This window comes from Hirundo rustica, chromosome 3, assembly GCF_015227805.2.
Source record: "Hirundo rustica isolate bHirRus1 chromosome 3, bHirRus1.pri.v3, whole genome shotgun sequence".
Lineage (NCBI taxonomy): Eukaryota > Metazoa > Chordata > Aves > Passeriformes > Hirundinidae > Hirundo > Hirundo rustica.
In genome coordinates, this window is record NC_053452.1 from 58,856,926 (window position 1) to 58,878,913 (window position 21,988).

At 44.7% G+C, this 21,988-nt stretch overlaps 1 protein-coding gene across 1 annotated transcript in view; it reads right to left on the minus strand.

Moving 5' to 3' along the window:
* MYB (MYB proto-oncogene, transcription factor) overlaps positions 1-8,459 on the minus strand; it is a 28,292-nt gene extending 19,833 nt beyond the window's left edge. Inside the window, exons 1-5 of the mRNA XM_040058972.2 lie at positions 8,298-8,459; positions 4,566-4,683; positions 2,876-2,947; positions 2,124-2,216; positions 1,509-1,729 (exon numbers count right to left, since the gene is read on the minus strand). Of these exons, the coding sequence (XP_039914906.1) occupies positions 1,509-1,729; positions 2,124-2,216; positions 2,876-2,947; positions 4,566-4,683; positions 8,298-8,320 (527 nt within the window). The 5' untranslated portion in view covers positions 8,321-8,459. The remainder of the gene's footprint in view (positions 1-1,508; positions 1,730-2,123; positions 2,217-2,875; positions 2,948-4,565; positions 4,684-8,297) is intronic.
* Positions 8,460-21,988: the final 13,529 nt, after the last annotated feature.

Consider the following 21,988-nt stretch of genomic DNA (forward strand, 5'->3'; position numbering starts at 1 on the left):
CAAAAACGAGCATTTCCAATTCAGACAGGTCAGTGGGAAAGGAACTAACGTCTGCATTTCTGTTAAAACCCTGAGCTCTTCTCTGACCCTTCTCCTACCCCTACCACTACAAATGCTACTCCCAACTTCTCAGGAAAGGGGCTGGATATAAAAGTTAGGGAAGAAAAAGAAAAGTGGGCTATGGTTGTTTACATACTTTTTAAAGCAATCTCTCATTGTTTAGATCCTCAAATTATAAGAAATTGCTAACTTCATCTTCACCTCATTCCCATGAAGTGAGCAGACAACAAAGGCTAGCATCTCTTTGAGGTTATCCTAAAGGAACGCCAACATCATCTTCCTATATCTTAATATTTCAGTGGAGTCTTATTGTGTCTCAGTGCTGGAAAGAAAGACTGTGGAGAACAGCTGTGAATAGACTGACTTCCAAGCAACTTTCCAGCTGGTCACCTAGACAACAACAACATCATACTGTACACACAAACTCAGTAAATAAAACTGTTGGGATTTTTCTTAGATGCAGAAGAACTGAGATTCAAATCCTCACATATATGAGTCAGTAAAAGCAAACTTACCAGGTTTGTGAGATTTTAAGAGTATGCTTTAGAACAACTCTGCTATTTGAAAAACATCACCACTGCATGGCATCATTCAAAGTAGTATCTGTGATGTGTGGAAGCTACAAAAATATTTCTAAGAGCTAATTCCTTTCCTGTTATCTTCTAGAAGGTGAAAGCAGCCCAAGGAATGACTGTTTAAAAGGCTATCACAATCTTAGGCCTTATATTTAGGTATTGAAGACGTTTTATGAAACAGCAGGAAGAAAAGTAGGAATGGAAACCTGCCCCTTGCTTACATTTTTTTGCTGCCCACATTTTGAGTCACTTTTAATCACAGCAAATAAGCCACTGAATCTTTGAGGTTATATACAACCTGTACAAAAGCTATCAGTGAGACAAGTATTTCCAGGACCAGAGTTTGAGGAAAAAGCTTCTCCTGTTTTACACATGGTTTCTTAACAGGTCAAAATCATCTGTATGATTCAAGAGCAATAATACAAGTTGAAGAAGTCTTCTCTTAAATAATTTTGAATAAACAGACCGGATTTCATGTTGAAGGGCATACCCTTATCTGAATGTAAATTATGCTCCACTTTCAGAGCCTGATCATTCACTGTTAAATTGATTTAAATTTTGACAGTCATCACAAGCACAAATAAGACTGCATGAACACTTAGGAAACCCTTATGGTCTTGCTCCACTTACTGGCTTTTTTACCCATGGCAAACATTAAAAACCTGTAAAAATAGCATACTGTTGCATGTACTGACCAAACAGTGAAGTTCCCCACAGAGAAAAACGCACATCGTTGTCACTAGCTTCCCAGGTTTTGATCCCAAATTTTTTTTCCACTTATACAGTGCAGCCTGAGGCGACCAAAACAGACTGCCCAGACCCGCAGCTTTTTCCTCTTTTCCTTTTTAAAGAGCTAAAAGCATATGTCATTACCGTCCAGGCAGCAATTTTGCAATCTCTGCCCATCTGTTTCCCAGCCTCTTGTGTGCCTGGTAAATAATTCTATCTTCCTCTTCTGTCCAGGAGGTTTTCTTCACTTCTGGATTCAAATGGTTGTGCCACCTCTCCCTGCACTGTTTTCCAATCCTTCCCTTCAAATGCTTAGCAATGACCGACCAGCGCTTTGGACCGTATTTCTGCACGAGCTCTATTACCTTCAAAGAAGGACATAAAAACTGCCTGTATTTAATGATGCATCAGGAATCAATGAAATTTTTTTTCTGTGGTGGAGCAATATTTTCAACAACATTTCTCAAAACTGCCACAGTAAAACTAATAGCAATTAAAGTTCCCCACTTCCCGTTCATTTTTTTTCACCCGAAAGGAAAAATCTGGTAATAGTTAAGGCATTTCTAGACTGCAATTCTACATTACAGTGCTGTAAAGCAACAGTAATTTATTTGCATAGCAAACTTAGAAAGCACTACACAAATACCATCTGCCTCTGGCCATAATAGTGTTGAGGCCACCAAAGTTTCCAGGAGTTTTGCCCCAGCACCTGAAATCTGCTAGTAAGGCATTAATCAGACAGAAAGGAAAACTGATTACCCTTTGATCCTCCTCTTTAGTCCACGGACCTTTAATAAGTTCTGGGTTTAGTACCTTCTGCCATCGGTGCTGGCATTGAACATCCGTCCGGTTCTAGCGAAATGTGAAATACACAAAGTGGATAATTCTTTAGACAAGATGAAAGTAGAGTGAGAATGCTCTTATTTACATACACTTGTTTTGCTGTATTTCACTGCCAGCTAAGACTGCTAAACAACATAGAGTGATACAGTAAGTCTGAGAAGAAGGTGGTTAACCATTTGCTCACAGAATAGATAAGATTTCCATCACTTCTGCACTGAGGATTCCATCACCAAAACTACACAAACCTTGCCTTCTCCATCTGCACAATAGCTGGCACGCTTTCACAAGCAGTATTTCAGTATCAGCCAAAGTGTTCACAAAGCAATTATCTTCAAAATCAAACTTACAATTCACCCAAGTTACTTTTTTCCCCTGTGCTGAGACATTTTGTTTCATCGTCACATTGATCACCTGCTGTGCAAGTCCCCACCAGCCCCCATTTTTGCTCGTTTGATTTTTTCCAACCCTTCTTGAGAAGTGAAGGGAAAAATAAAAGTAAGGGTTTCCACAGTAATCTAACTAAATTTCTAAGGTCTCCATTTGTGGAAGTTTTATGTCTCCCCTGAAAAAGTAACCATAAAGCAACCACTCCCCTTCCCCTTTATCAAGGAAATCCCGCGAAAAAGAGCTGCTGCTAAGCCTGGAAACAGAAACCAATATCCACTTACAGGAAGGAAATTGGCAATGACTTTCCAGTCTTCTGTGCCGTTCTGCTCCACAAGCTTCTTCAACTTCTCATCCTGAATCATAACCCCCCCAGATATAATTAATATTGCAATCTCTTAAAATCCAAATGAAATAATTTTTTAAAATTCATTCTTGTAGCTTCTAATGCATCTGCTTCTGCTTTCTGAGTGTAAGGGATGGTGGTCTGTAGAGTCCTCATGCTTTTAATTGCCTAAAGCAGAAGATTTTTCTACTCCTATGGATTTTGGTAGGTTCTTTACTGTGCTGCAAGAGAAAGACTGACTTCTGTGGAGTTCTTTGACTCACAATCTACAATCCCATTTTACTCATCAAAGCACTATAACTGTTATTCTTGGACTGGATTTACAGGAGAAAATGGGTGTTCAGATGCCAAGCATCAGAATAACCCTGAAATTCAGGAACACTCAGGCACTCAGCAACCTGGGGACCTCTGAAAACCACAGCCTTAAGCTTGCAAGTATGTGTCTTGCAAGTAATGGGAGTTCCAGGGATTTGCTCCTGGCCTATCCACCTACAACAGCTCCTTTTTGCTTCTGTTCTCCGTGAGGGATTTTTGCATACTTGTAAAGAGCAAAAAAATTGGCCCACTCTTTTTAATGATAAGGCCAGAAATATAGACCCTAAAGAAAAAAGAAACCAGTCTTACGTACTGGGAAAGATCGAGATAGTGTAAAACAAACCAGAAATGCTCCAAGAGATAAGAGGAGAAGAGTAGCCCTCTCCTTCCCCAGTTAGCACCTCCCAGTATGCTCCCAGTTCATGTGACAGGACAATGGCCATTGCACTTCACGGCCTTCCTTTCCTCCCTGGCCACATCACAACCACCTCCACCTTTGTAAGGGCAGACTATGATTTAAAAAAAATAAATAAAAGGCTTTCAAGGGGTGACCTGCCACTGTTTTTACATCAATACACATTGGTAGAGAAGAGAAAGTCAAAACATAACTCAAGAACTGTATGACTGTATTCCACAACAAACTCAAACCAGTTAAATGGGCAAAGCAGATCCACCTGGCAAAGGAGTTTGATACCACAATTTCCCCAGAAAGTCAGCACAAGGGTGTCACAACTAAAACACATTCTGACCTTGAAAAGCAAAATACATCTTGAATGCTCAGTTTTGGTACTGCTGGGTTTCTCTCCTCCAGCTTTTACTTTACTTCCACTTGGAATCATAACAGGACAATTAAAGTGCAAAATTCCAGTGGCACAGAAGGACTGCAGCAGTTTCTGCCACAGTTGTTAGCTGCTGCGGGACACTGAACACAGAGAGGTTCTGGAATAGCAACAGGTTTCAAACAGAAAGAGGCAAGGAGCAACAATGCAGCACTGCTACAGGTGACTCGGAATCTGCTTCTCCAACAGGGATTACCCAGAGATTCACACCTCACATATTGTAACACAGAGCTCAGTGGAAATGAAAAAGTTGTTTATACATTTTATTTAAAAGGTAAGAACTATGCTCAAAGTTAAATAAAACACTGAATGTAGCTAGCAGGTCAAAAGAGTTGTCCTCAGATAGGGGACTGTCTCAGAAGTAAATTTGCAGATTACCAATATGGTAAAGAACATCAAGCAAGTGGGAGAAGAATGTGGTCCATGTTCTGTCTTATCTTTTTACATGCAGGAGAGCAATGAACTTGGATTTACCTCTTCGCGGGTCCACCTGGTTTTTCCTAAGTGACGTTTTCCAGTCTTAGGAAGCAGACCATCGTAATCGTGATCATACACCTCAACATCTTCATCATCATCATCACTGCTATATATACTGCAAAAGGAAACAGTGAGACAGAGTGGAGCATGAGGGCTTGAGCTACTTAATTACAAAACACAAAAAACCCCCCCACTACAATCCTTACAAAGGTTACACAGATAAAAGTTCTAAAACTTGCACAACAAGATTTTGTTCTGCATTCTGTTGTTCTAGTATTCTGAACTGGTTCTGCTGTTTTTGGTATCCACAGATACAAGCAAAGGGCTGGCAACCTTCGTATTACTGTGCATGTTTAGACCTGCTCCTAATGTTAGATCAGTGGTGAATTACACATCTGGCAAACTTTCAACCAATGAAGGTTTCAAATTAAAACACAATGTTTGGGACAATAAAGACAACTAGAGGCCGAGTCCAGCACATGAGTACGTGTTTAAGATCTTTAACTCGTGCCATACATTCTGAAAAATATTAGTGTGTTTGTATGTTTAATATAGCAGATTCTTATACTGTTCCAAAACAAAACAGACTGCGTGGCAAAACAAAAAGCTAAACAATAATCTTGTTTGAGAAAATGTTTATAGACCCTATATGAAAAGGCAAAAGTTTTTACGAATAAGTAAAGACAGTAAGTGGCAGCACTAACATCAATAAGCTCTAATATAAAATATGCCCTCCATTTATGGGTTTGGACGGATAAGGACTGAGGACAAGCTTGTTTAATATCCTGCAACCAACAAATGAATGACTGAACCCTTCTGTACTCTCCATTTCTAAAACTTTATTACCTCTAATCTATTTCTAAATCCCTCGTACTGTTTTTGAAATACTCTGCTCACCTAATTCATGACTAAGGGATTTCCCCATAGGCTACCTATGGGTAAAAAGGACTCCATGACTCTTTTCACAAACAGCACTCGCTCTACCCAGCTAACTAAATCTAAGAGAGTGTTTTGCAACAAGACGTGCCTTTTTGGTGGACAATATTTTACTTCTAACTTTTAAGGTATGAACAGCAGTTTAATTTATACGTCAGCTAAAAGATGCTAGCCACGAGTGTTAGAAAGGAGTCAGTGTCATTAAGATTAAAAACTGTGATCTATCTGATGGTATGGCATGCTGTGGTATGTTAAAAGTCTGACTAAGACATTAAAATAAAGTTATTTTGTAATAAAATTAACAGGCGCTGTTTATGCTGTTAACCTGTTTTCAGGAGATTACTTTAAATTAAGTTGCAGTGAGGCACGGTGACTGCTCGTCAAGACGCAAACACCTCCAAAACTCAAGCTGCTGAACGTACACTCTTTAAAAGTACTGGGCTAATCACACCCTACACCTTCCACCCTGTTTTCTGGCCTGTGTCACGGGCCATGAAAGAGCACGCTTACATGCTACACGTAAAAAGTTTTCCACAGCCTGTTGTGCTGTGCGTGGCGTCCCTGCAGCCTCTGCCGGGTGCCCCTGACTCACCCGCCCAGCCCATCGCGGCCACCCTCAACTCGTGCCCACTGCGCTGCAGCCCTGCAGCCCCACGGTTCACTCCCTATTCCCCAGACCCCCTAAGCACCGGGAGAAAGCCCCGATGGAAGCGAAGCTCCCCCTCCGCACGCACCCCTCGTTGGCAGCTGGAGCCTCCCGCGCTGGAGCGAAAGCTCCCACGCTCCAGCTGCCACAAGCGCGGCTCCCTTCCCCAGCCGCCGCTCGAAGCAGATTCACTTTTCTCAGTGACACACAGAGACAGCTGCGCCTCTGCCCATATGCCAAAGGAAGTTTTGTGGCACAGTTTCCAAGTATCATTTTGAAAACGAGTTTTCCGTAGACGGCAGCCAACAGGTACGCATCCATCGGCGGCGCTTCCTGCGCGGCGGTGCGGACAGGGCACCGCAAGGAAACGCCGCTCTGCAGCAGCAGCAGCACGGCAGCAGCGGCCAACGCGCTGAAGGACTTCACAGCTCTTGAACAGGGTTATTTAAATGACTGGGGCCTCGCTGGCACCGCAGAACCGAGCAAACTCCACTGTACTACCTGCGTTCTCCAGCAGGAGAAAAGTGCCCTGGGATTCCGGGACGCTCGGTAGTTTCTGCAGCCAACCGGGCCCTCTGCGGTGCTCTAAAACTTTATTTTGCACCTCCGGCCGCAGCCCCGAGGCCTTCCCCCGGGCGGCAGGGCACGGCTCGGCACGGCACGGCGCTCCGCCCGGCCCGGGCAGCGGGAGTCCCCCGGCCGCCCGTCAGCGCCGCGCTGCTCGCCGAGGCAACCGGCTCGTGCAACGATACACGGGGGCAAGAACGGAATAAAAAGGGGAGCGGTAAAACTAAATATATAAATAAATAAATTAAATAAAAAGAGGAGGTGCAGAGGAAACGACTCGCGACTGTTACCGTGATTGAAGGAATTCGGGCACCAGCCCCGCCGGGCAGAGCCCGCGCCCGCTCCCGCCGGCGCCGCGCCCGTGGCTCAGGCGGACACCGCACCGCGCCGCCCCGGCCTCCCAGCCCCGAGCGGCGGACGTGTCCCTGCGGGAGGCGCCCGCGAGGCAGCGGTGGCTGTCCCTCTCTTTCGGGAGAGACGGCCCGGGTGATTCACCGCCAGCCCTAGCGACAGCCCCGCTCTGACACTGAAAGTACAGCCTGGCGCTCGCCCGGCGGCTCGCCGCCTCCTCCCGCACTGCAAGCCCCTCTTCCCCATCAAGAGGCCACCAAGCCCCCAGTCCCACCGGACGGGGCCGGCGTCCGGGAAGCGACAGGCAAGGCTGCGACATTCTGCCCTGTCACAGTCAGCCAAAGGGGAGGGGAGGATGGGAGGATGCCGGGCTGCAAAGAGAAAGAGAAAAAAGCCTCCACGTGTCCGACTCGCCGTCCCCGGCTAATTAGACAACAAACCCGCTCTGTGCGCCCGCCCGGCAGCGGCGGCACGGACGCGGCCACGCGGCGCTGCCTCCCCGTCCCGTCCAGCCTGCAGCCTCCGGGTCACCACCGCCGCCGCCGGCCCCCGGCGCGGCGTGGCAGGGATCGCCCTGGCCCGGGTGCGCGGCAGGCGGGCGGGCACGGGTGACAGCTCCGGCCGAGCGCTCCGCCGGACCCGCAGCCCCCCGCCCGCGCTGCCGCGCTCCGGCGAGAGCAGAGTGGCGTGTACCGGGAAAAAGCTAAGCCCCTCCGGCGAGAGTCGCGCTTCCAAGGGCGAAAGGGCCGCAGGAATAAATGGAAAAAATAGTCGAGAGAGCGAACGGAGTCCCCGCACCGCCGCCCACCTGCCGCCTCACCCGGCCGGGAGTGAATGAATGAATGGGACGGGACGCGCTACCTGCCGCCACCGAACCCGCCAGACATCGTCCCGCCTTGGGGCTGCGGGGCGCGCAGCTCCGTCGGGTTCCGCGCCGGCTCCTGCGAGCGGCGAGCACCGGCCCCCCGCGGGAGTGCAGCGCGGGGCCCGAGCGCCCCGGCACCGGCGGCTCCGCGGCGCGTCCCGCTGGGCTGCAGCTCCTCCGGAGGAGGGGAGCGCCTCAGCACCGGGGACGGAGTAGACCAGGTGCACGGAGGACGGGGGGCTGCCCGCCCGTCCGCCGGGCGAGCCGGTGTGCTGCTGCCGCTTTCCCTCTCCCCCGTCCCGCGCTCCGCGTGACAGGCGCGGAGCGCAGCCGGCCGTCCCCCGCCCGCAGACAAGCGGGTTACCTGTGCCGGGGTCTCCGGGACATCCTCGCACCGGCCGCTGGGGGAGGAGGACGGGGGAGACCGAGCCCGCGCCCGCCGCCGCACCCTGCTGCCGGGCTGCGCCTGGGCGCTCCGCCGCCGCGCACGGGAGTGCCGAGGAGCCGCGGGAGGAGGAGGAGGAAACAGGTTGAGATTAAAGAGTAAACTCTGTAAACAGAGATGCCATCAAACAAAGGGCCCTTGGACACTCCCCCTCCCGCCAAATCTGGCGCCCCTGCAGTGCGCAGGCGCCTGGCGGGCCCGTGCCGCGGCGGCGGGGCGCGGGGCGGGCGGACCGGGGCCGCGCGCCCCACGGCGCCCTCCCGCCCCGCCCATCCCGCGCGGCAGCGGCGGGAGTCCCCGCGCCAGCGCCGCCGCCGCTCCCGCGCCGCGGGCCCTGGACGGCGCGTCCACCGCCCCCCCGTGCCCGCGCCCTGCGGCTGTCGCTGGTGGGGCTGTCGGGGCGGGGGGCGGCCCCTCTGCCCCGGGCGCGGCGGGCGGGGAAGGGGAGTCTGGCCGCGGGGCGAGAACTCTCGGGCGAGACCCCGCGACCGGCCCCCGGCCCGCGCAGGTGCCTCCCGCCGACGGGGGGGAGGGTGGGCCTTGGCGGGTGCACCTGCTCCGCTCCCTGCGTGGCGTGCGGGCTGCAGCGGCGGCGGCCCTCGGGGGGCAAGCAACCCCCGCCGGCAATAGAAAAGGAACTCGGGGGGAACTCGGAGGCGCCGGGGCTGCCCGGGGCTTGGCTGCGGTTGCCTAGCCGCGGGGGATTTCTGCTATAGTTCCCCTTGCTGCTGCCCGGCGGTGGATGCCGCCTGCCGCCGCGGCGGCGGGAGGGGCGGCGGGTGTCCGATGAGCTCCAGAGAACACGTTTTTTGATACAGAAATGAGTCAGGATGTAAAAAATGGCGAAACATGCAAAGTTCCCAGGCTGCGCTGCTGCTTGAAAAATCATGGCTTTGCAGCGGTTTCGGCGCACTCGCCCTTTCCTCAAAGGCCCGCGGCTCATCAATGAGCTGCCGACGGGGCGGGCCGGGGCGGCACCGCGGGGCCGCTGCCCGAGGGCCGTAGCGGGCTGCGAGGCGGGGCACAGCCCGCGGGGAGCCCCGCACCGCCCCGCCGCGCCGCTTCGCTCCCCGGGGCTCCCCCGTAACGCCAGTCAGCGGCTCGGGCAGCGCGGGGATGGACACGCAGCCGGGACTGTGTCCCCGAGCGGACACATCAGCCCTTGGGATCACACCTCGTGCTGCATTAGCCGGAGGGTGCGCGTCGTTCCTGTTCTGCCCTACCCGAGCCTCCGGTAGGAGGTGCCGTGCCTGCGGGGCTCTGTTTGCCTACCTGTAAAATGGGTCTGCTGCCCCGGGGACTAGAGTTAGTGCGGAGCGAAGGGGCTTTGTACAGTGCCGCGTCTGCAAAGCATTTCTCTGCGAGGAAGCGGGGGGAATGCTAATAATTAGCATTATTAACGCTAACCTGGAAAATTGAAGGCTAGTTCAGCTCCGTTCTGCACCTTTGTGTAAAATGCATTTTGGCATTAGCAGAGAACAAGGCTACTCATAACCATTGGATTTTTAAGTTGTTTTGTACTTTGGGTTTGGGTTTTTTTCCCCCGGTAAATATGTATTTGGGCAATGAAGGAAATCAGGAGGCCAGAGAAAATACAGAAAGATGTCTTAGTGTCCACAATGTTGCCAGGTGTTTGGTATATTACTGTTGCAAAACCAAAACTGATGATAAGCCACAGGAGTGTAAATTTTGTGCACGTAAAATGTTCTGGGACCCTTTACAGAAAGTTATGTAGAAGTAAGAGAGTTTTCTGAGTACTGTTCCCGCAGTGAGTGTTGCTTACCTACACAGAAGGCCCAGAGCTGGGCCTGTCATCAGTGCAGCTGTAAGGATATGACAGGATTCACTGGATCTACTGTTGAGGATATGTACTACTTCTCTGTGACTGAAAATGCATGTTCACTGAAATGGTGTGGTCATTTTGCCTGTAGTATCCCAGAGAGGTACAAACAAAACTGTGCAAGTTTATCTCTTCCTTCTCCTGCAGGAAACACTTGCCCTTATTGATTTTTGCAAATATTTCAGTGTTAACTGAGATAAATCCAACATCTTCCTGATTTGGATGTAAATTTGCTGAATAAATGCAAAGAATGTCTATTATTGCTCTCAAGAGAGTTGTTAATATGCACAATTTTCTTCTGACAGTTTTTTTGCAAGACTACATATCTTTTCCAGTGATTCTGAAGAAACCCATTTCTTCATCCCAAACTGAAAAAAGAATCCACTACATTCGGTTTATAAGATTACATAAAATTGCAAATAAAACTCATCTTAATGTGTTCAAAACAGAGAGGGAAATGACTCCTCTGCTCCAGGTTTAAAGACCAATCTTCTAAAAATCACTCTGCACATTATAAACCCCACTAAAATCAGTATGGTGTGTGCATGGACTCCGCTGATGTTGCTTCATTCTTAATGTTTAAAATTTAGCTAGGAACAAGCCACAACTCTACCATTTTGCTTTATTTCCCAAGCATCTGTAGCCTGGGGGATTTTGATGTGTGAGGGTTATTTATAATGTATTCTTGCCAAAGCCGAAAAGAAAAAGAAATCACCCTTCTACACCTCAACTTGGATATTATATGCTTTAAATGTGAAGTAGCAGACTTCTTCTTACATTACCCTTCCAACTTCATTAATTAGTGATCTCTCTGAGCCTATTTATAGTAATTGCATCAACTGACAGCGTAATTGTAAACAGCGTAACTGCATGTTCTGGAGGTGGTTTTTTTGGTTTTTTTTTTTTTTTTTTTTTTACTTACACAAATTATGTAAGTCATTTAATAAAAGTAATTATATAAATGGTAAGTACAAGTTGAACTACTTGTTTTCCTGCACCTCCACTACAAACATAAACCTCAAGGTGAAGTTTAAAAGCACGAGGAGAAAGTTTCAAGAATCCTGGTTAAACACCAAATCCGAGCTGGGTTGTCTCCTTGTCTCCTTCCTTACGGCTTTCCAGTTGCGATCTGCTGTTTGGCTGGCATGACCTGGGCTGAGTATTGCCACCGTCAGTTAACTAGGCATAACCAGAAAGAAAAGGAATCATAAAGGAAGTTCAGCTGTGACAAGAACAGTAAGTCTGAACATCAGGATCTTTCCAAATGTATAGGGAGATAGTGGCGTGCTTTTTTTTAGACTTTGGAAAATCTCAGCAGCAGTTTCTACCTATGTGTTCCTATTTTTTCTGCGTTTGTCACAGAATCTGCAAGGAATGCTGTGAAATCAGTGTCTAACGACTTGTATGATCACATGTGGTTTTTTTCCTATCAAAAGTTTTATAAATTGCCTCCTTTCCCTCTGGTGCAAATATATCTTAGAATTCCAGAAGCATTTTTATAAATGTATGTTTATGTGTGCTTTTTTGTTTACTTTCTGCATTTCTTTCAGCCTGTGTATCAAAAAACAAGCAACTTTCACTTTTTTAGTTTCACTTTTAGACTATAGTTACGGTAAAGTTTCAAATGCAGTTGTGGTATTTTTATATTTGGACATCAGGTGAATTTTGGTATTTGGGCAAAAAAATGTTTTTAATAAATATTGTTAACACACCTGAATCAAAATAAAATTGTATGTTTTCCTTTGATGTAGACTTCCTCACAAGTTCCTCATAAAAGGAGATAAGAAGATTGATTGAAAGCTTGGGGGAAAGAGGCAGGAGACCAGAGTTTAATGCCTCTTTTATCATGTATGAAGTCATTTAGAGCCAGCTATTTAGCCACATTCCCCTCCCTGTGGATACGAATTATGTCCAACAAAGTGCATTAACATTTTTGTTCCAATAGCCAGTCCAGCGTGCGAGGGCCAGGCCGGTGTCTTCCTGAGGGATGCCTGCCACAGAGGTAGCTGGATATGTTACCACTCGGATTTGCATGTGTGCCGGAAATCCAAGAACAGCAAACACTTAGGTGTGAGTGGCAGCCGCCTCTCCTGCTGAAAATGGGCATAGCCTGGTCCTGGGAAAGGCCGAGACGGATGGCAAGAGACGCGGGCCAGCAGGAGATGCAGCTGCCTCCACGCCGTCATAGCCGTGTTCTCTTGCAGCCAGGCTGGAAAGCCAGAGACAGGGTAAGAACCCGACTGGAAACTTTCAGCAGCTGGCATCAAGATCTCTGCTAGGATATGCATCCCTGTGCTTAGAGAAAGAAGGGGTGCTCTTCTGGCTCCTACTCCAGCAGGGTAGATGGTGTAGCCTAGATCTTTAAGTCTGTACCTCTGGTTTCTGCACATGAAGGTTTAGAGCCCTCTAGACCACTGTTACCTTGATTACAGCGGGGCACCTACACTGAAAATCCAATATGCTCTGGTGTACAACAGAAATAAGATAGCAATGGTTCAGACTTACCAGTTTATTACATTATATCTTCTTTATTCATTTTGAAAGTATAGTTGACCTTAGGTCAAGTAGCAATAAGGATTCAATGATAAGGTGAAACTGAATCAATAGAAATTTTATAGAACTTGATGAAATTAGGATCTTGAGTGAGGAAGCAAATGTAAACCTTACACTCTTCAGCAGAGGCTCTTTTTTGTGGTAAACCCTCTTTGTTTGTGTATGGCTTGGAAGGATAGTAATGCCTGAGGCCTTCCAACTGCAAAAATAGCTTACTATAGGAACTGAACATATGTTGTGCAAAAGCTGTATTTTCATTTGTTCTGAAACAGCGCGGTACAGTAGGTGCAAAAGGAGGCTTGGGGCAAGTGGCACCAGACCTCTGGACACCAGCAGAACCCCACGTCCAGTTGGCTGCCCAAGCACGGTGGGCTCAGTGGTGTTCCAAGCGCAGGGCCTCCTCTGAAAACTAGCCTTTCCATGTAATGCCCTACATCATCACACGGAACAGTCTAATTTCTTTTTAAAATGAAGTCCTAACAATATGAAGCATTCGCGGCACATATTGCAGCTTCATCTTTTTAACCTGCAGCAGAGTGCTGACATTCAAAGTGACAGAAGATTTGTGATATGGTGGAGTATTGACGTTGTATGTTACCAGAATACCTGGGGAAATACAGGCTTTCCAACTACTTTTATCACACACGAGACTGTGTGATTCTTTAACTTTATTTTATTGCTAGCAACTACCACTTGAAAGGCCATCATGATGTTTATTGATTTTTTAATATAAAATATGATGTGATAAAAATATTAGACAAATTTGATTAGTAACAGAGGAGAGGACAAATAAGTGTAAACACAGGAAAATAAGCTTATTTCCTTAAATGATTCCTTTAAGCACACTAATATGTCAAGGAACAGCAATATGCATTTCAAAATGATGAAGTAAACCCTATTCACAAAAGAAGTGATTTGCTCTATGTACATGTTTACCTACAAGGGTGTGGTTACTATAATGTATGCCTGGCTGGCAAGCAGAGAGGCTTTTGTTCCATGCTTGCTTTTAAAAGTGTCCTCTGCGGGAGGTGCACCTTTGCACCGGTTTAGCAGAGAATTCCGTCTGTTCCTTCTCTCCCATTTTTGCTCTTGTAAATGCAAAGCAACTCCGGCAAAGTTTTTTAAGGTTCTATAGAGATACCTGGCTGTACCTGAAAGCAGAGCTTAATCTATAAACTGTAGCACTGCAGCTGAGAGTAAACACATGTACATGAATTTAGCCACTTATTTGTGCTAAATAAAATATTGTGCTAGATGCACAACATAACAAGGTCCTACAGACACCAACTGTTTACATTTAGCCTTTTTTTCACTGTCATGCAGCTGGAAGGGCCTGGTTCCCCATTACAGGAGTCTTTCTTCCCTCTTGTTCTATTGACTTGATAAATTGGAAGGAAATACAAGGTGATTTACACCAGCTTAAATAAAGCATGGGCAGACTCTTGTCAAGTCCGTTGTCTCTAAAATTCATTAATTTCTCCTCTTACTGGAAGATATGAAAAAGAGATTTGTCTCCTTCTGTGATTTTAACTTGCAGGTTGCAGTTATTTCTTACTTGTTTTCTTTTAGATGTTAACCCATTGTTAATCTCATTTTTTAGATTTGTGATGGACACCTACACTTCTCACACAAAGCCCTATTTCCCATGTAGTCTGTTACCTTATTAAAATATTTTGCATTCTATATTCTTATAACCTTGCCCCTTTCAGACCTTCTCCCATCATTTAACTGACTGAATACTGTAAAGTGGAATCAATCTCTTCTTTTTCAACTCTCCTACACACTTACTCTATTGCTGTGGCAGACTACTGTAGGCTAGCTACTAAAGCCTTTTATTTTCCCCACATCTGTTTTACATCCTCAGGCCCGGTGTCACTCCTTTCTGTATTAGTCAGTAGGAGGTGCCAAAATATTGGCAAGAAAAGTAATTTTTTCAGGCCAAGACAGAATTAATAACCTCCATTTCTGTATCTTGCAACCCTTGTTACTCACCGCTGTTTAAGAGGTAGTCAAATTATGTTTGCAGTAAAGCTGTGTATACAAATACAGCAGCGCTCCTTCCTCTCTTCCTTGTGCCCAAAATGAAGGCCATTCCTTGTGCTGCCATGTAATTCCATGGAGTTACTCCTGTATCACACTATCACACTCCTGTATCACACTAAGCAAGACCAAGTGGTTGGATAGCTGATTGCTATCACTTCGATTACTTTGAAGAAACCACTATGTTATTACTAAGTATTTGTGTCCGAGTTTGGGTATGAACTTTGAAAATGTGTTCACTAAATATTTTTTAGCAATAATTCTTCAAACTGCATGTTTTTTCAGCACTGGAAATAACTTCTGCCACCTGCAAAAATATTTCCTAAGGTGTCTTGTAAACATCAATTGACAACATCAGGCAACTTGTGGTTTGAGAGCTCAACCAGATAGGAAAAGGATAGTCAAAAACATTGAAAAAAGCTTGTGCTCAGCTTCTTGAAGAGAGGGCACCTCAGCAGTGCTGTGTGCTTAGTTTTCTTCAGGGATTTGAGCTTTTATAGGGTTTACGTGGCAAAATTATCTGGAAAATTATCCTCGGTGGCTAATTTTAAAATGGAGATGGTTTAGTGGACAAATAAAGAAAGAGATTAGAACACCAGGTTTGTGGCCAGAGTGATTTGCTGGCAGTGCTTGGCTTTGGGTCCTCTGCTGTGCAGTAACTACGAAGACAAATTGTGAAAATGAAATCAGCTTTGAAAGACAGGTGTCAAAGTGGAATTTTCTGTGCTTTCCTTTACTTCTCCCTTTAGTGAAGCCTGGTGAGTTATATAGAAAATGATACTTGGAAGACTCTTTCATACATTTCTAATTTAGATAACCTGTTCTTTTTCTGTGCACTCTCTCACACGTGTAAAAGAAGCCATTAACTTTTGCATTCACCTTTCCAGTGCTTTCATTGCTTTCATTACTAATGACTGCACTTTCTGGACATGATGGTGTTTCAATCCCTATTCTTTAATGTTTTATTACTTCTGTTTTGTGCTTCCCATATGTTTCCGGGGAGAATTCCCTCCTTTCTTTTACTCGTCTTGTTTCTGCTTGCTCTTTCTGTGTATGCCAATTAATAATGAAGGCTGTGTCTGTGCTTCCCCTCCCTATGGCACAATGTGGTTTTCTCTAGCTCTCACTTTTTGTGAAAAGTAGGCCATCTACTGTTGCTTTCTAGTATGGATTACAGATCCCCCAGCAAATGGCCATGCCATGTATATAGCTCCAAACTGGACTTCACAAGTGCCTATTCTCCTGTTAGTTGGCACTTCTTATTTTGCAGGCATATTTTGATATAATCGTTTGAATAGCAAACTGAAATATTTTTTCTTTTTTTTCTTTTTTTTTTTTTTTAATAGTGACCAATATAATTGGTTCATGTTCATCTGCCATAAACCAAGTTTTTTATTTTGTAATCTAAATAATATTCAGTGTTCTGGTTTGCTAATCTAAAACTTTTCCTCAAATGAACATTTTTCATAGTTATGCATCAAGCACCTTTCCCGTTTCCCATCTCCACTGAAGTTAGAGGGCAAGAGATGACCACCTATTGATTTGGGCAGCTATTAGTGACAGTTTTTGTCAGTGTAGCACATCTTTGTTGGGGGGTGTGGGTGTGGTGTTTTAGTGTTTTTTGTTGTCGTTGTTGTTGTTGTTTTGTTTTTTTCCGGTGTGGTTTTGAACAGAAAAGTGACTTTAAAAATTGAATTTTGGTAGTACACATTCTCCATATGTCTTCTGAGTCATATCTGGATAGTACACTGACGAAAACAAGCTCCAGTGTTGTCAGCACTGTAGAACACAAAGAACCTTGAAAGGGGAGCTGGCCCATCATAAGCCTATTATACCACCAGGTCTGCAGTTGGGTTCTGATTCCTCAGCTGTTTTTGGAGATGCTACTCTTTAAACTCTTTGGAGTAAGAGAGAGGCAGTCTTCCACTGGGTGCAATTGCTGTGCAAAAGAAAAGGAAAAACAAAGTAGGCAAAGGCACCTTTAGTAGCTCTGAGAAAGATAGAATTAGGTAACTCCTTAGTGATTTGTGAGTAGAAATATAAGACAAGTGGATACAACTCACTTTTCTTACACAAGACAATTAGGGAACCAGCTAAATTGCTGAGGGGTTCATATGAATAAATAAAGCATCTGTCCTTGCTGATCTATCACTTGTCAGATGATGTTTTAATTTGATGAGGAGGCCAATAACTGCTCTGGCCCTGCTCTCTGCTCAGATACAACTGGAGAGCAGGACTCAGCTCTTAGGATGAGGCACTGGAATTCAACAATAGCAACACACCAGCTAAGTGCCACTATGGAGCTGCGATAAAGGACACGTAGGAGCTATCTGATTACGCTGGAAGGGACATTAAAATTAACCTCAGATGCCTTAAATCTCAGTGTGGAAAGCTAACACACAGACACGAATTCTTTCTTCCCAGGAGCCAGTGCCGTCTAGAGGTGGAGAAAGAAGTTGAAGGCATTTACTCCGTGTTAGAAGAGATCTAAGTCTAGAGGAGTCTGGACATAACTGAGAAACATTTTTAATGTTTCCAGTATAAATGATTAAGTATTCAGTAACAATGCCTAAATGGTCCATCTCTAGTTTTCAGACTTAGTCAAATGAATGTCATGGGCTTATTACAGGAGCTGCATCTTCAGATTGTTGTAAACAGAGGCATAAATCCCATACCAGTTCATGCTGTTCAAATTAAACAGATTTGACTGAAGTAACTACACATTAAACCTATTTTTACACTATCAGAGGTTAGTTTGGTGTCAAATCATGTGATTTTTTTTAACCTCAGATACGTCTTTGCAAGAAATACAGGCAATGTTGCTGTTTCTGTTAAATATACAGTTTCAGGTAGTCCTGATAATAACAGACTTCAGCATTTTTTGTAGAAAAGTACTCACATGATTTTGCTGAAACAACTTGTTTTTGCTCCTCACCTAAATTCTCATCTAAGTGTTTCAGGAACAGCTAGACATTGTCAACACGGTCTGTACAGCCTCTATCTTCCGTAAATAGTAGGTAGATATATAGAGCTTCTTCAAGTGTCAGTCACTGAGATGGCAAGTGCTTCTCTGTGAAGTCTGTTTTATTTAGCTGACATAACAGGAGCTGATCTGTGCGTAACTGTGCCAAGGAAGGATCATCTTGTCTGCACATTGCTTCCAGTCTCTGCCTTTGCTTCAGGATATTGAGGGCTGGTGATAATGCAGTAGAAATTATATCTTGCCAAAAAAGCTTTGAAACCTTGCCCTGTAAACCCTGGCCTTTTTTTTTTTTTTTTTTTTTTTTTTTTTCCCTCCAGTAATAGTTCCTCTGGAATTCCCCAGTAAGGAAACATACTCTTAACCTTCCTAGTGACATTTTAGTTGTACTTGACAATCACACAGTTCATAAGTGTTTTGGCTAATATTCTAGCCCAGCTGGCTATTTCTCTCCCTCTAGCGCACAAAGATTGATATCCACCTTTCTAGTCTCCTTCAGACAAAGCTGGTATTATCAGAAAATCACTTTTTTTTTTTTTTTTTCCTGCCTTACTGAAGTGTCAGAATTCAGATATTCTCATGCTTTTTTTTTTTTTTTTTTTTTTTTTTTTTTTTTTTTTACGTGCTGTAGGCCACTCTAGAAATAGTGAGGTTTTCAGCAGTTTCTGAAGGCCTCCGGGCCATCCTGTCTTCTATTTTCAGCTTCCTCTCCAGGGTTTAGGGATTACCCTATACCTAGAAAAAATATGCTTTTTTTTCCCCTTGAAGTTAGAAATTCACTACTGTTTGAAAAGGCAGGCATGGCTGTTTATTCTGTAAGGTACTGGTCAGGCAAATGTAGTTCTGTTGGTTTTGACTTTCTCGAAGATCAATGGCCTGTAGAGTTCCCTGACCCTATGGTGACTCTGCTTTCTTCCACAGCATAAACATATTAAGATTTTTGTTTCTGTAGCTGGGTGACAGGTTGGGATATACATTGTTATCAAATCTTTCCACAAGAAAAGCTTTGGAGTAATTTACCCCAATACTGTATTAACAGAAATTTGTGTAAGGAACCAGCCAGCCACAAAAGCTTCACATGATTTCATACAAGAGAAGAAAGAAAGAAAGAAAGAAAGAAAGAAAGAAAGAAAGAAAGAAAGAAAGAAAGAAAAGAAAGAAAGCACGAAAGAACTAAAGAAATAAAGAAAGAAAGAAGAATAAAAAGAACCTCAATAAAGAAATAAAGAAAGAAAGAAAGACAGCACGCCCCTCCCTAAATCCCGAGAACATCCCTACCTCCCTTCGCAAGGCCAAGACCGCCGCCCTCCCTCCTCCCGCACTCACTCCCTCCCGCCCTCCCTCCTCCTCCCTCCCTCCCCCTCCCACCCCCCTCCCTCCCGCACCGCAACCGCCCTCACTAGGCCGACCATTTTACTTATGTGGAAAAGACCAATACCATTCTTTTTGTGTTACAAGAAACTTTTTCAGGTAATTTGGTCCACTACACAATTACTTTCAATGGGTGTTGGAAAGGTCCCGTCATTCTCTATTCCTTTCCCTTCTGCTGACTGAGCTGACTGCTCAGAATGACCTCAGGGTTATTGTAGTCAGCAGTGAACTCATAAAAGATTCTTTTGTAGAAGAAGAGTCTTCCACTGGTCTCATACCACAAAACAGCACAGAGCCCACCAGCTGCTTCCCTTTGCATGAGGAAAATGCTCTCCACTTGCAGCGATCTTCTCCATGTTGAGAAATGAGATATGATCACTGCACCACTGCTGCATCACTCTCCAGTTTTTCATCCCTCTGGACCCTTTCAAGACATCCACATTCTTCAGATGTCCCCTTTACTTCTGTATCAGCTGCATTGGTACGACACTAACAGACTGCAAACCTCTGTCTGTCCTGTGCACAGGGTCTCCACCAACAGCCCCAGTGTGCTGTCTCCTCTGTAAACTGCCCTTTCCCTTCCAGTTTTCCTGCTGAGCTACTGAGGACAACACTGGTATATTTTAGCTTGGATTGGTGATGAAGATAATGGTATACTAACTCTGACACTGTGAATACCAAGTCTGTTTTAAAGGTCCTGGGTAAAGGTCCTGGGCCTGCCACAAAGTAGGAAACCTGTGTTCCAGGGTTCATCACACTTAGCAACACAAGTATAGAGCCTGAAAAGAATGGCTCTGCATGCTCCTCCTAGGTGCCTTTTGTCAGCACACAACTGAAAAATGAACCTTCCTCTGTCATTTCCTACATTTTGCATTTCTAGCACACCTGTGGTCAAGATCATTCTTTAAGTACTGCCTATTGTTTTGATCACATGTCCTTGCTACAGTTTTCTGCGTCCTTTTAGTAAGTGCAGATGCTTTTGTAGCATCTGTCTCAAATACTTTGTTAAATATCCAACTTCCTATTTCTTAAGATCACCTCAGTGGAGTTCCTTGAGCGCCAGAGGCATTTGACTAGAAAGCCATCCACCAATCCTTTTCAGAAATAACAATTACTAGGTTAGTCTAAAATAGAATTGCTTTCACAGAGTTAGATCTTAGCAAGAACTTTGAGCTAATCCCTTTGGCTGTATTACCATCTCATAAAGCTTTATTCAGTCATTAAGCTATAGGTAATTTTCCTGGTACTCTCAGGTCTTTCATATTTTATTTTCTTTTTTTCCCTCTCCCTCCTTGATTAGGAAAGCTATGATTGGCAAACCAATATTCTCTTCCTACACTTTTGCAAACTGATGGATCTCTCCCCCACATATAACTGTCAGTATAAAAACTTGGTAGCTGCCTGTGAGAACTCCTGTTCTGCCCATTCTGTAACTTCATCAGCATTTTAGCGCTTCAGAGTACTAAGGCCAGACTTAGATTTTCATCTTTACCAAAGTTAAAGTTGTTTATCTTGAAATTATGCTGGAAAACGAGTGAAAGCAGAGTAAATGTGGCATAAAGCGTATTCTTTTTGTTCAGCCTGACTCATATTAATTTAGCTCTAACTATCCTTTTGGGATAAAAATTATATGAATGACACATTTCATTTATTTGTACTTTGCCAGTTTAACTGAAAATGTTATTTTTAAACTGTATCATTTTTCATACAGACAAACCTCACTGGTGATACACAAATAATACTATTTACTTTCCCTTTTATTTCCTAGCTACATACACTTCTTGATGTACTGAGTTAGCAAAACCTACCATCTGTAGCTCTTGGAGAAGTTACTAGATAATTATTAGAGGTAATACATGGCTGACCTCAGTGTTTATCGATTGATTGCTTCATTCCTGTATTGAGGTTTGGGCATACAAACAACAGGTTTTGGCAAGCTCTCTTAGACTGGCAAAGATGGGAGGTGAGGGTAAGAAATCAGTGAGAGGAAGTTAAAGTGTAAAGTAATCTAAGGAACAGGTTGTTTGATATTGATAGAAAAAGATGTCTGCAAATATAACTATATACATCAATTTAGACAGAATTCAGACTTACTCAGATGCGACCCTGAATTCTGTTCTTGAACAGGATCTTTGCATTTCATATTCCTGCTCCTGTTCATAGCAAAGTCATAAGAATTTTTCTATTCATCTAAATGAGAAAAGGACAAAGCCGAGAACACCACACATGAAGGTCAGTCCCCGATGTAATGACTGCAAGAGCAGTGACCAGCAGAAATTCGCACAGGTACAACTTCATCAGGTGCTCAAATGTAATCTTGGAGCTGCTGAGCTCACTTGCCAGAGATTAAGAGAAAAGGACTGCATGCTGCAATTGATGTGCTGCATGATCCAAAGCCTATCATCTGTCTTCAGGTCCAGCTTAAGGACTCTTCCAAGGGTTAACAACATCTCCTTTCTTTAGAGGACATTGCAAAAGTTAATCCATTAAAGTTCATGACAGTCATTAAAATTATTGTGATGTAAGTCAAATGGAAAGTTACTGAAGCAAAAGAACTCTGAGAGATATCTTTTAAAACTCTAAAAACTCTTTTAAAACTGCTTTTCCTGCTTCACTTCCCCCCCCCCCCCCACTTCCCCCCCCCCATGCAGTGGAAGTCAACAGAGACATTAATTTTTCTAACATCTACAGATTTTTATTTTACAGTATTTAGGGAATTTTCTAAAAAAAAAAGTGGTATTTCTGCCTTTTTTAAAATCTTCCACATCTCTGGCCTGAGAAAGCTCAGCTTGGGTTCTTCTGTCAGATGCTAAGGTCTGCTTCATT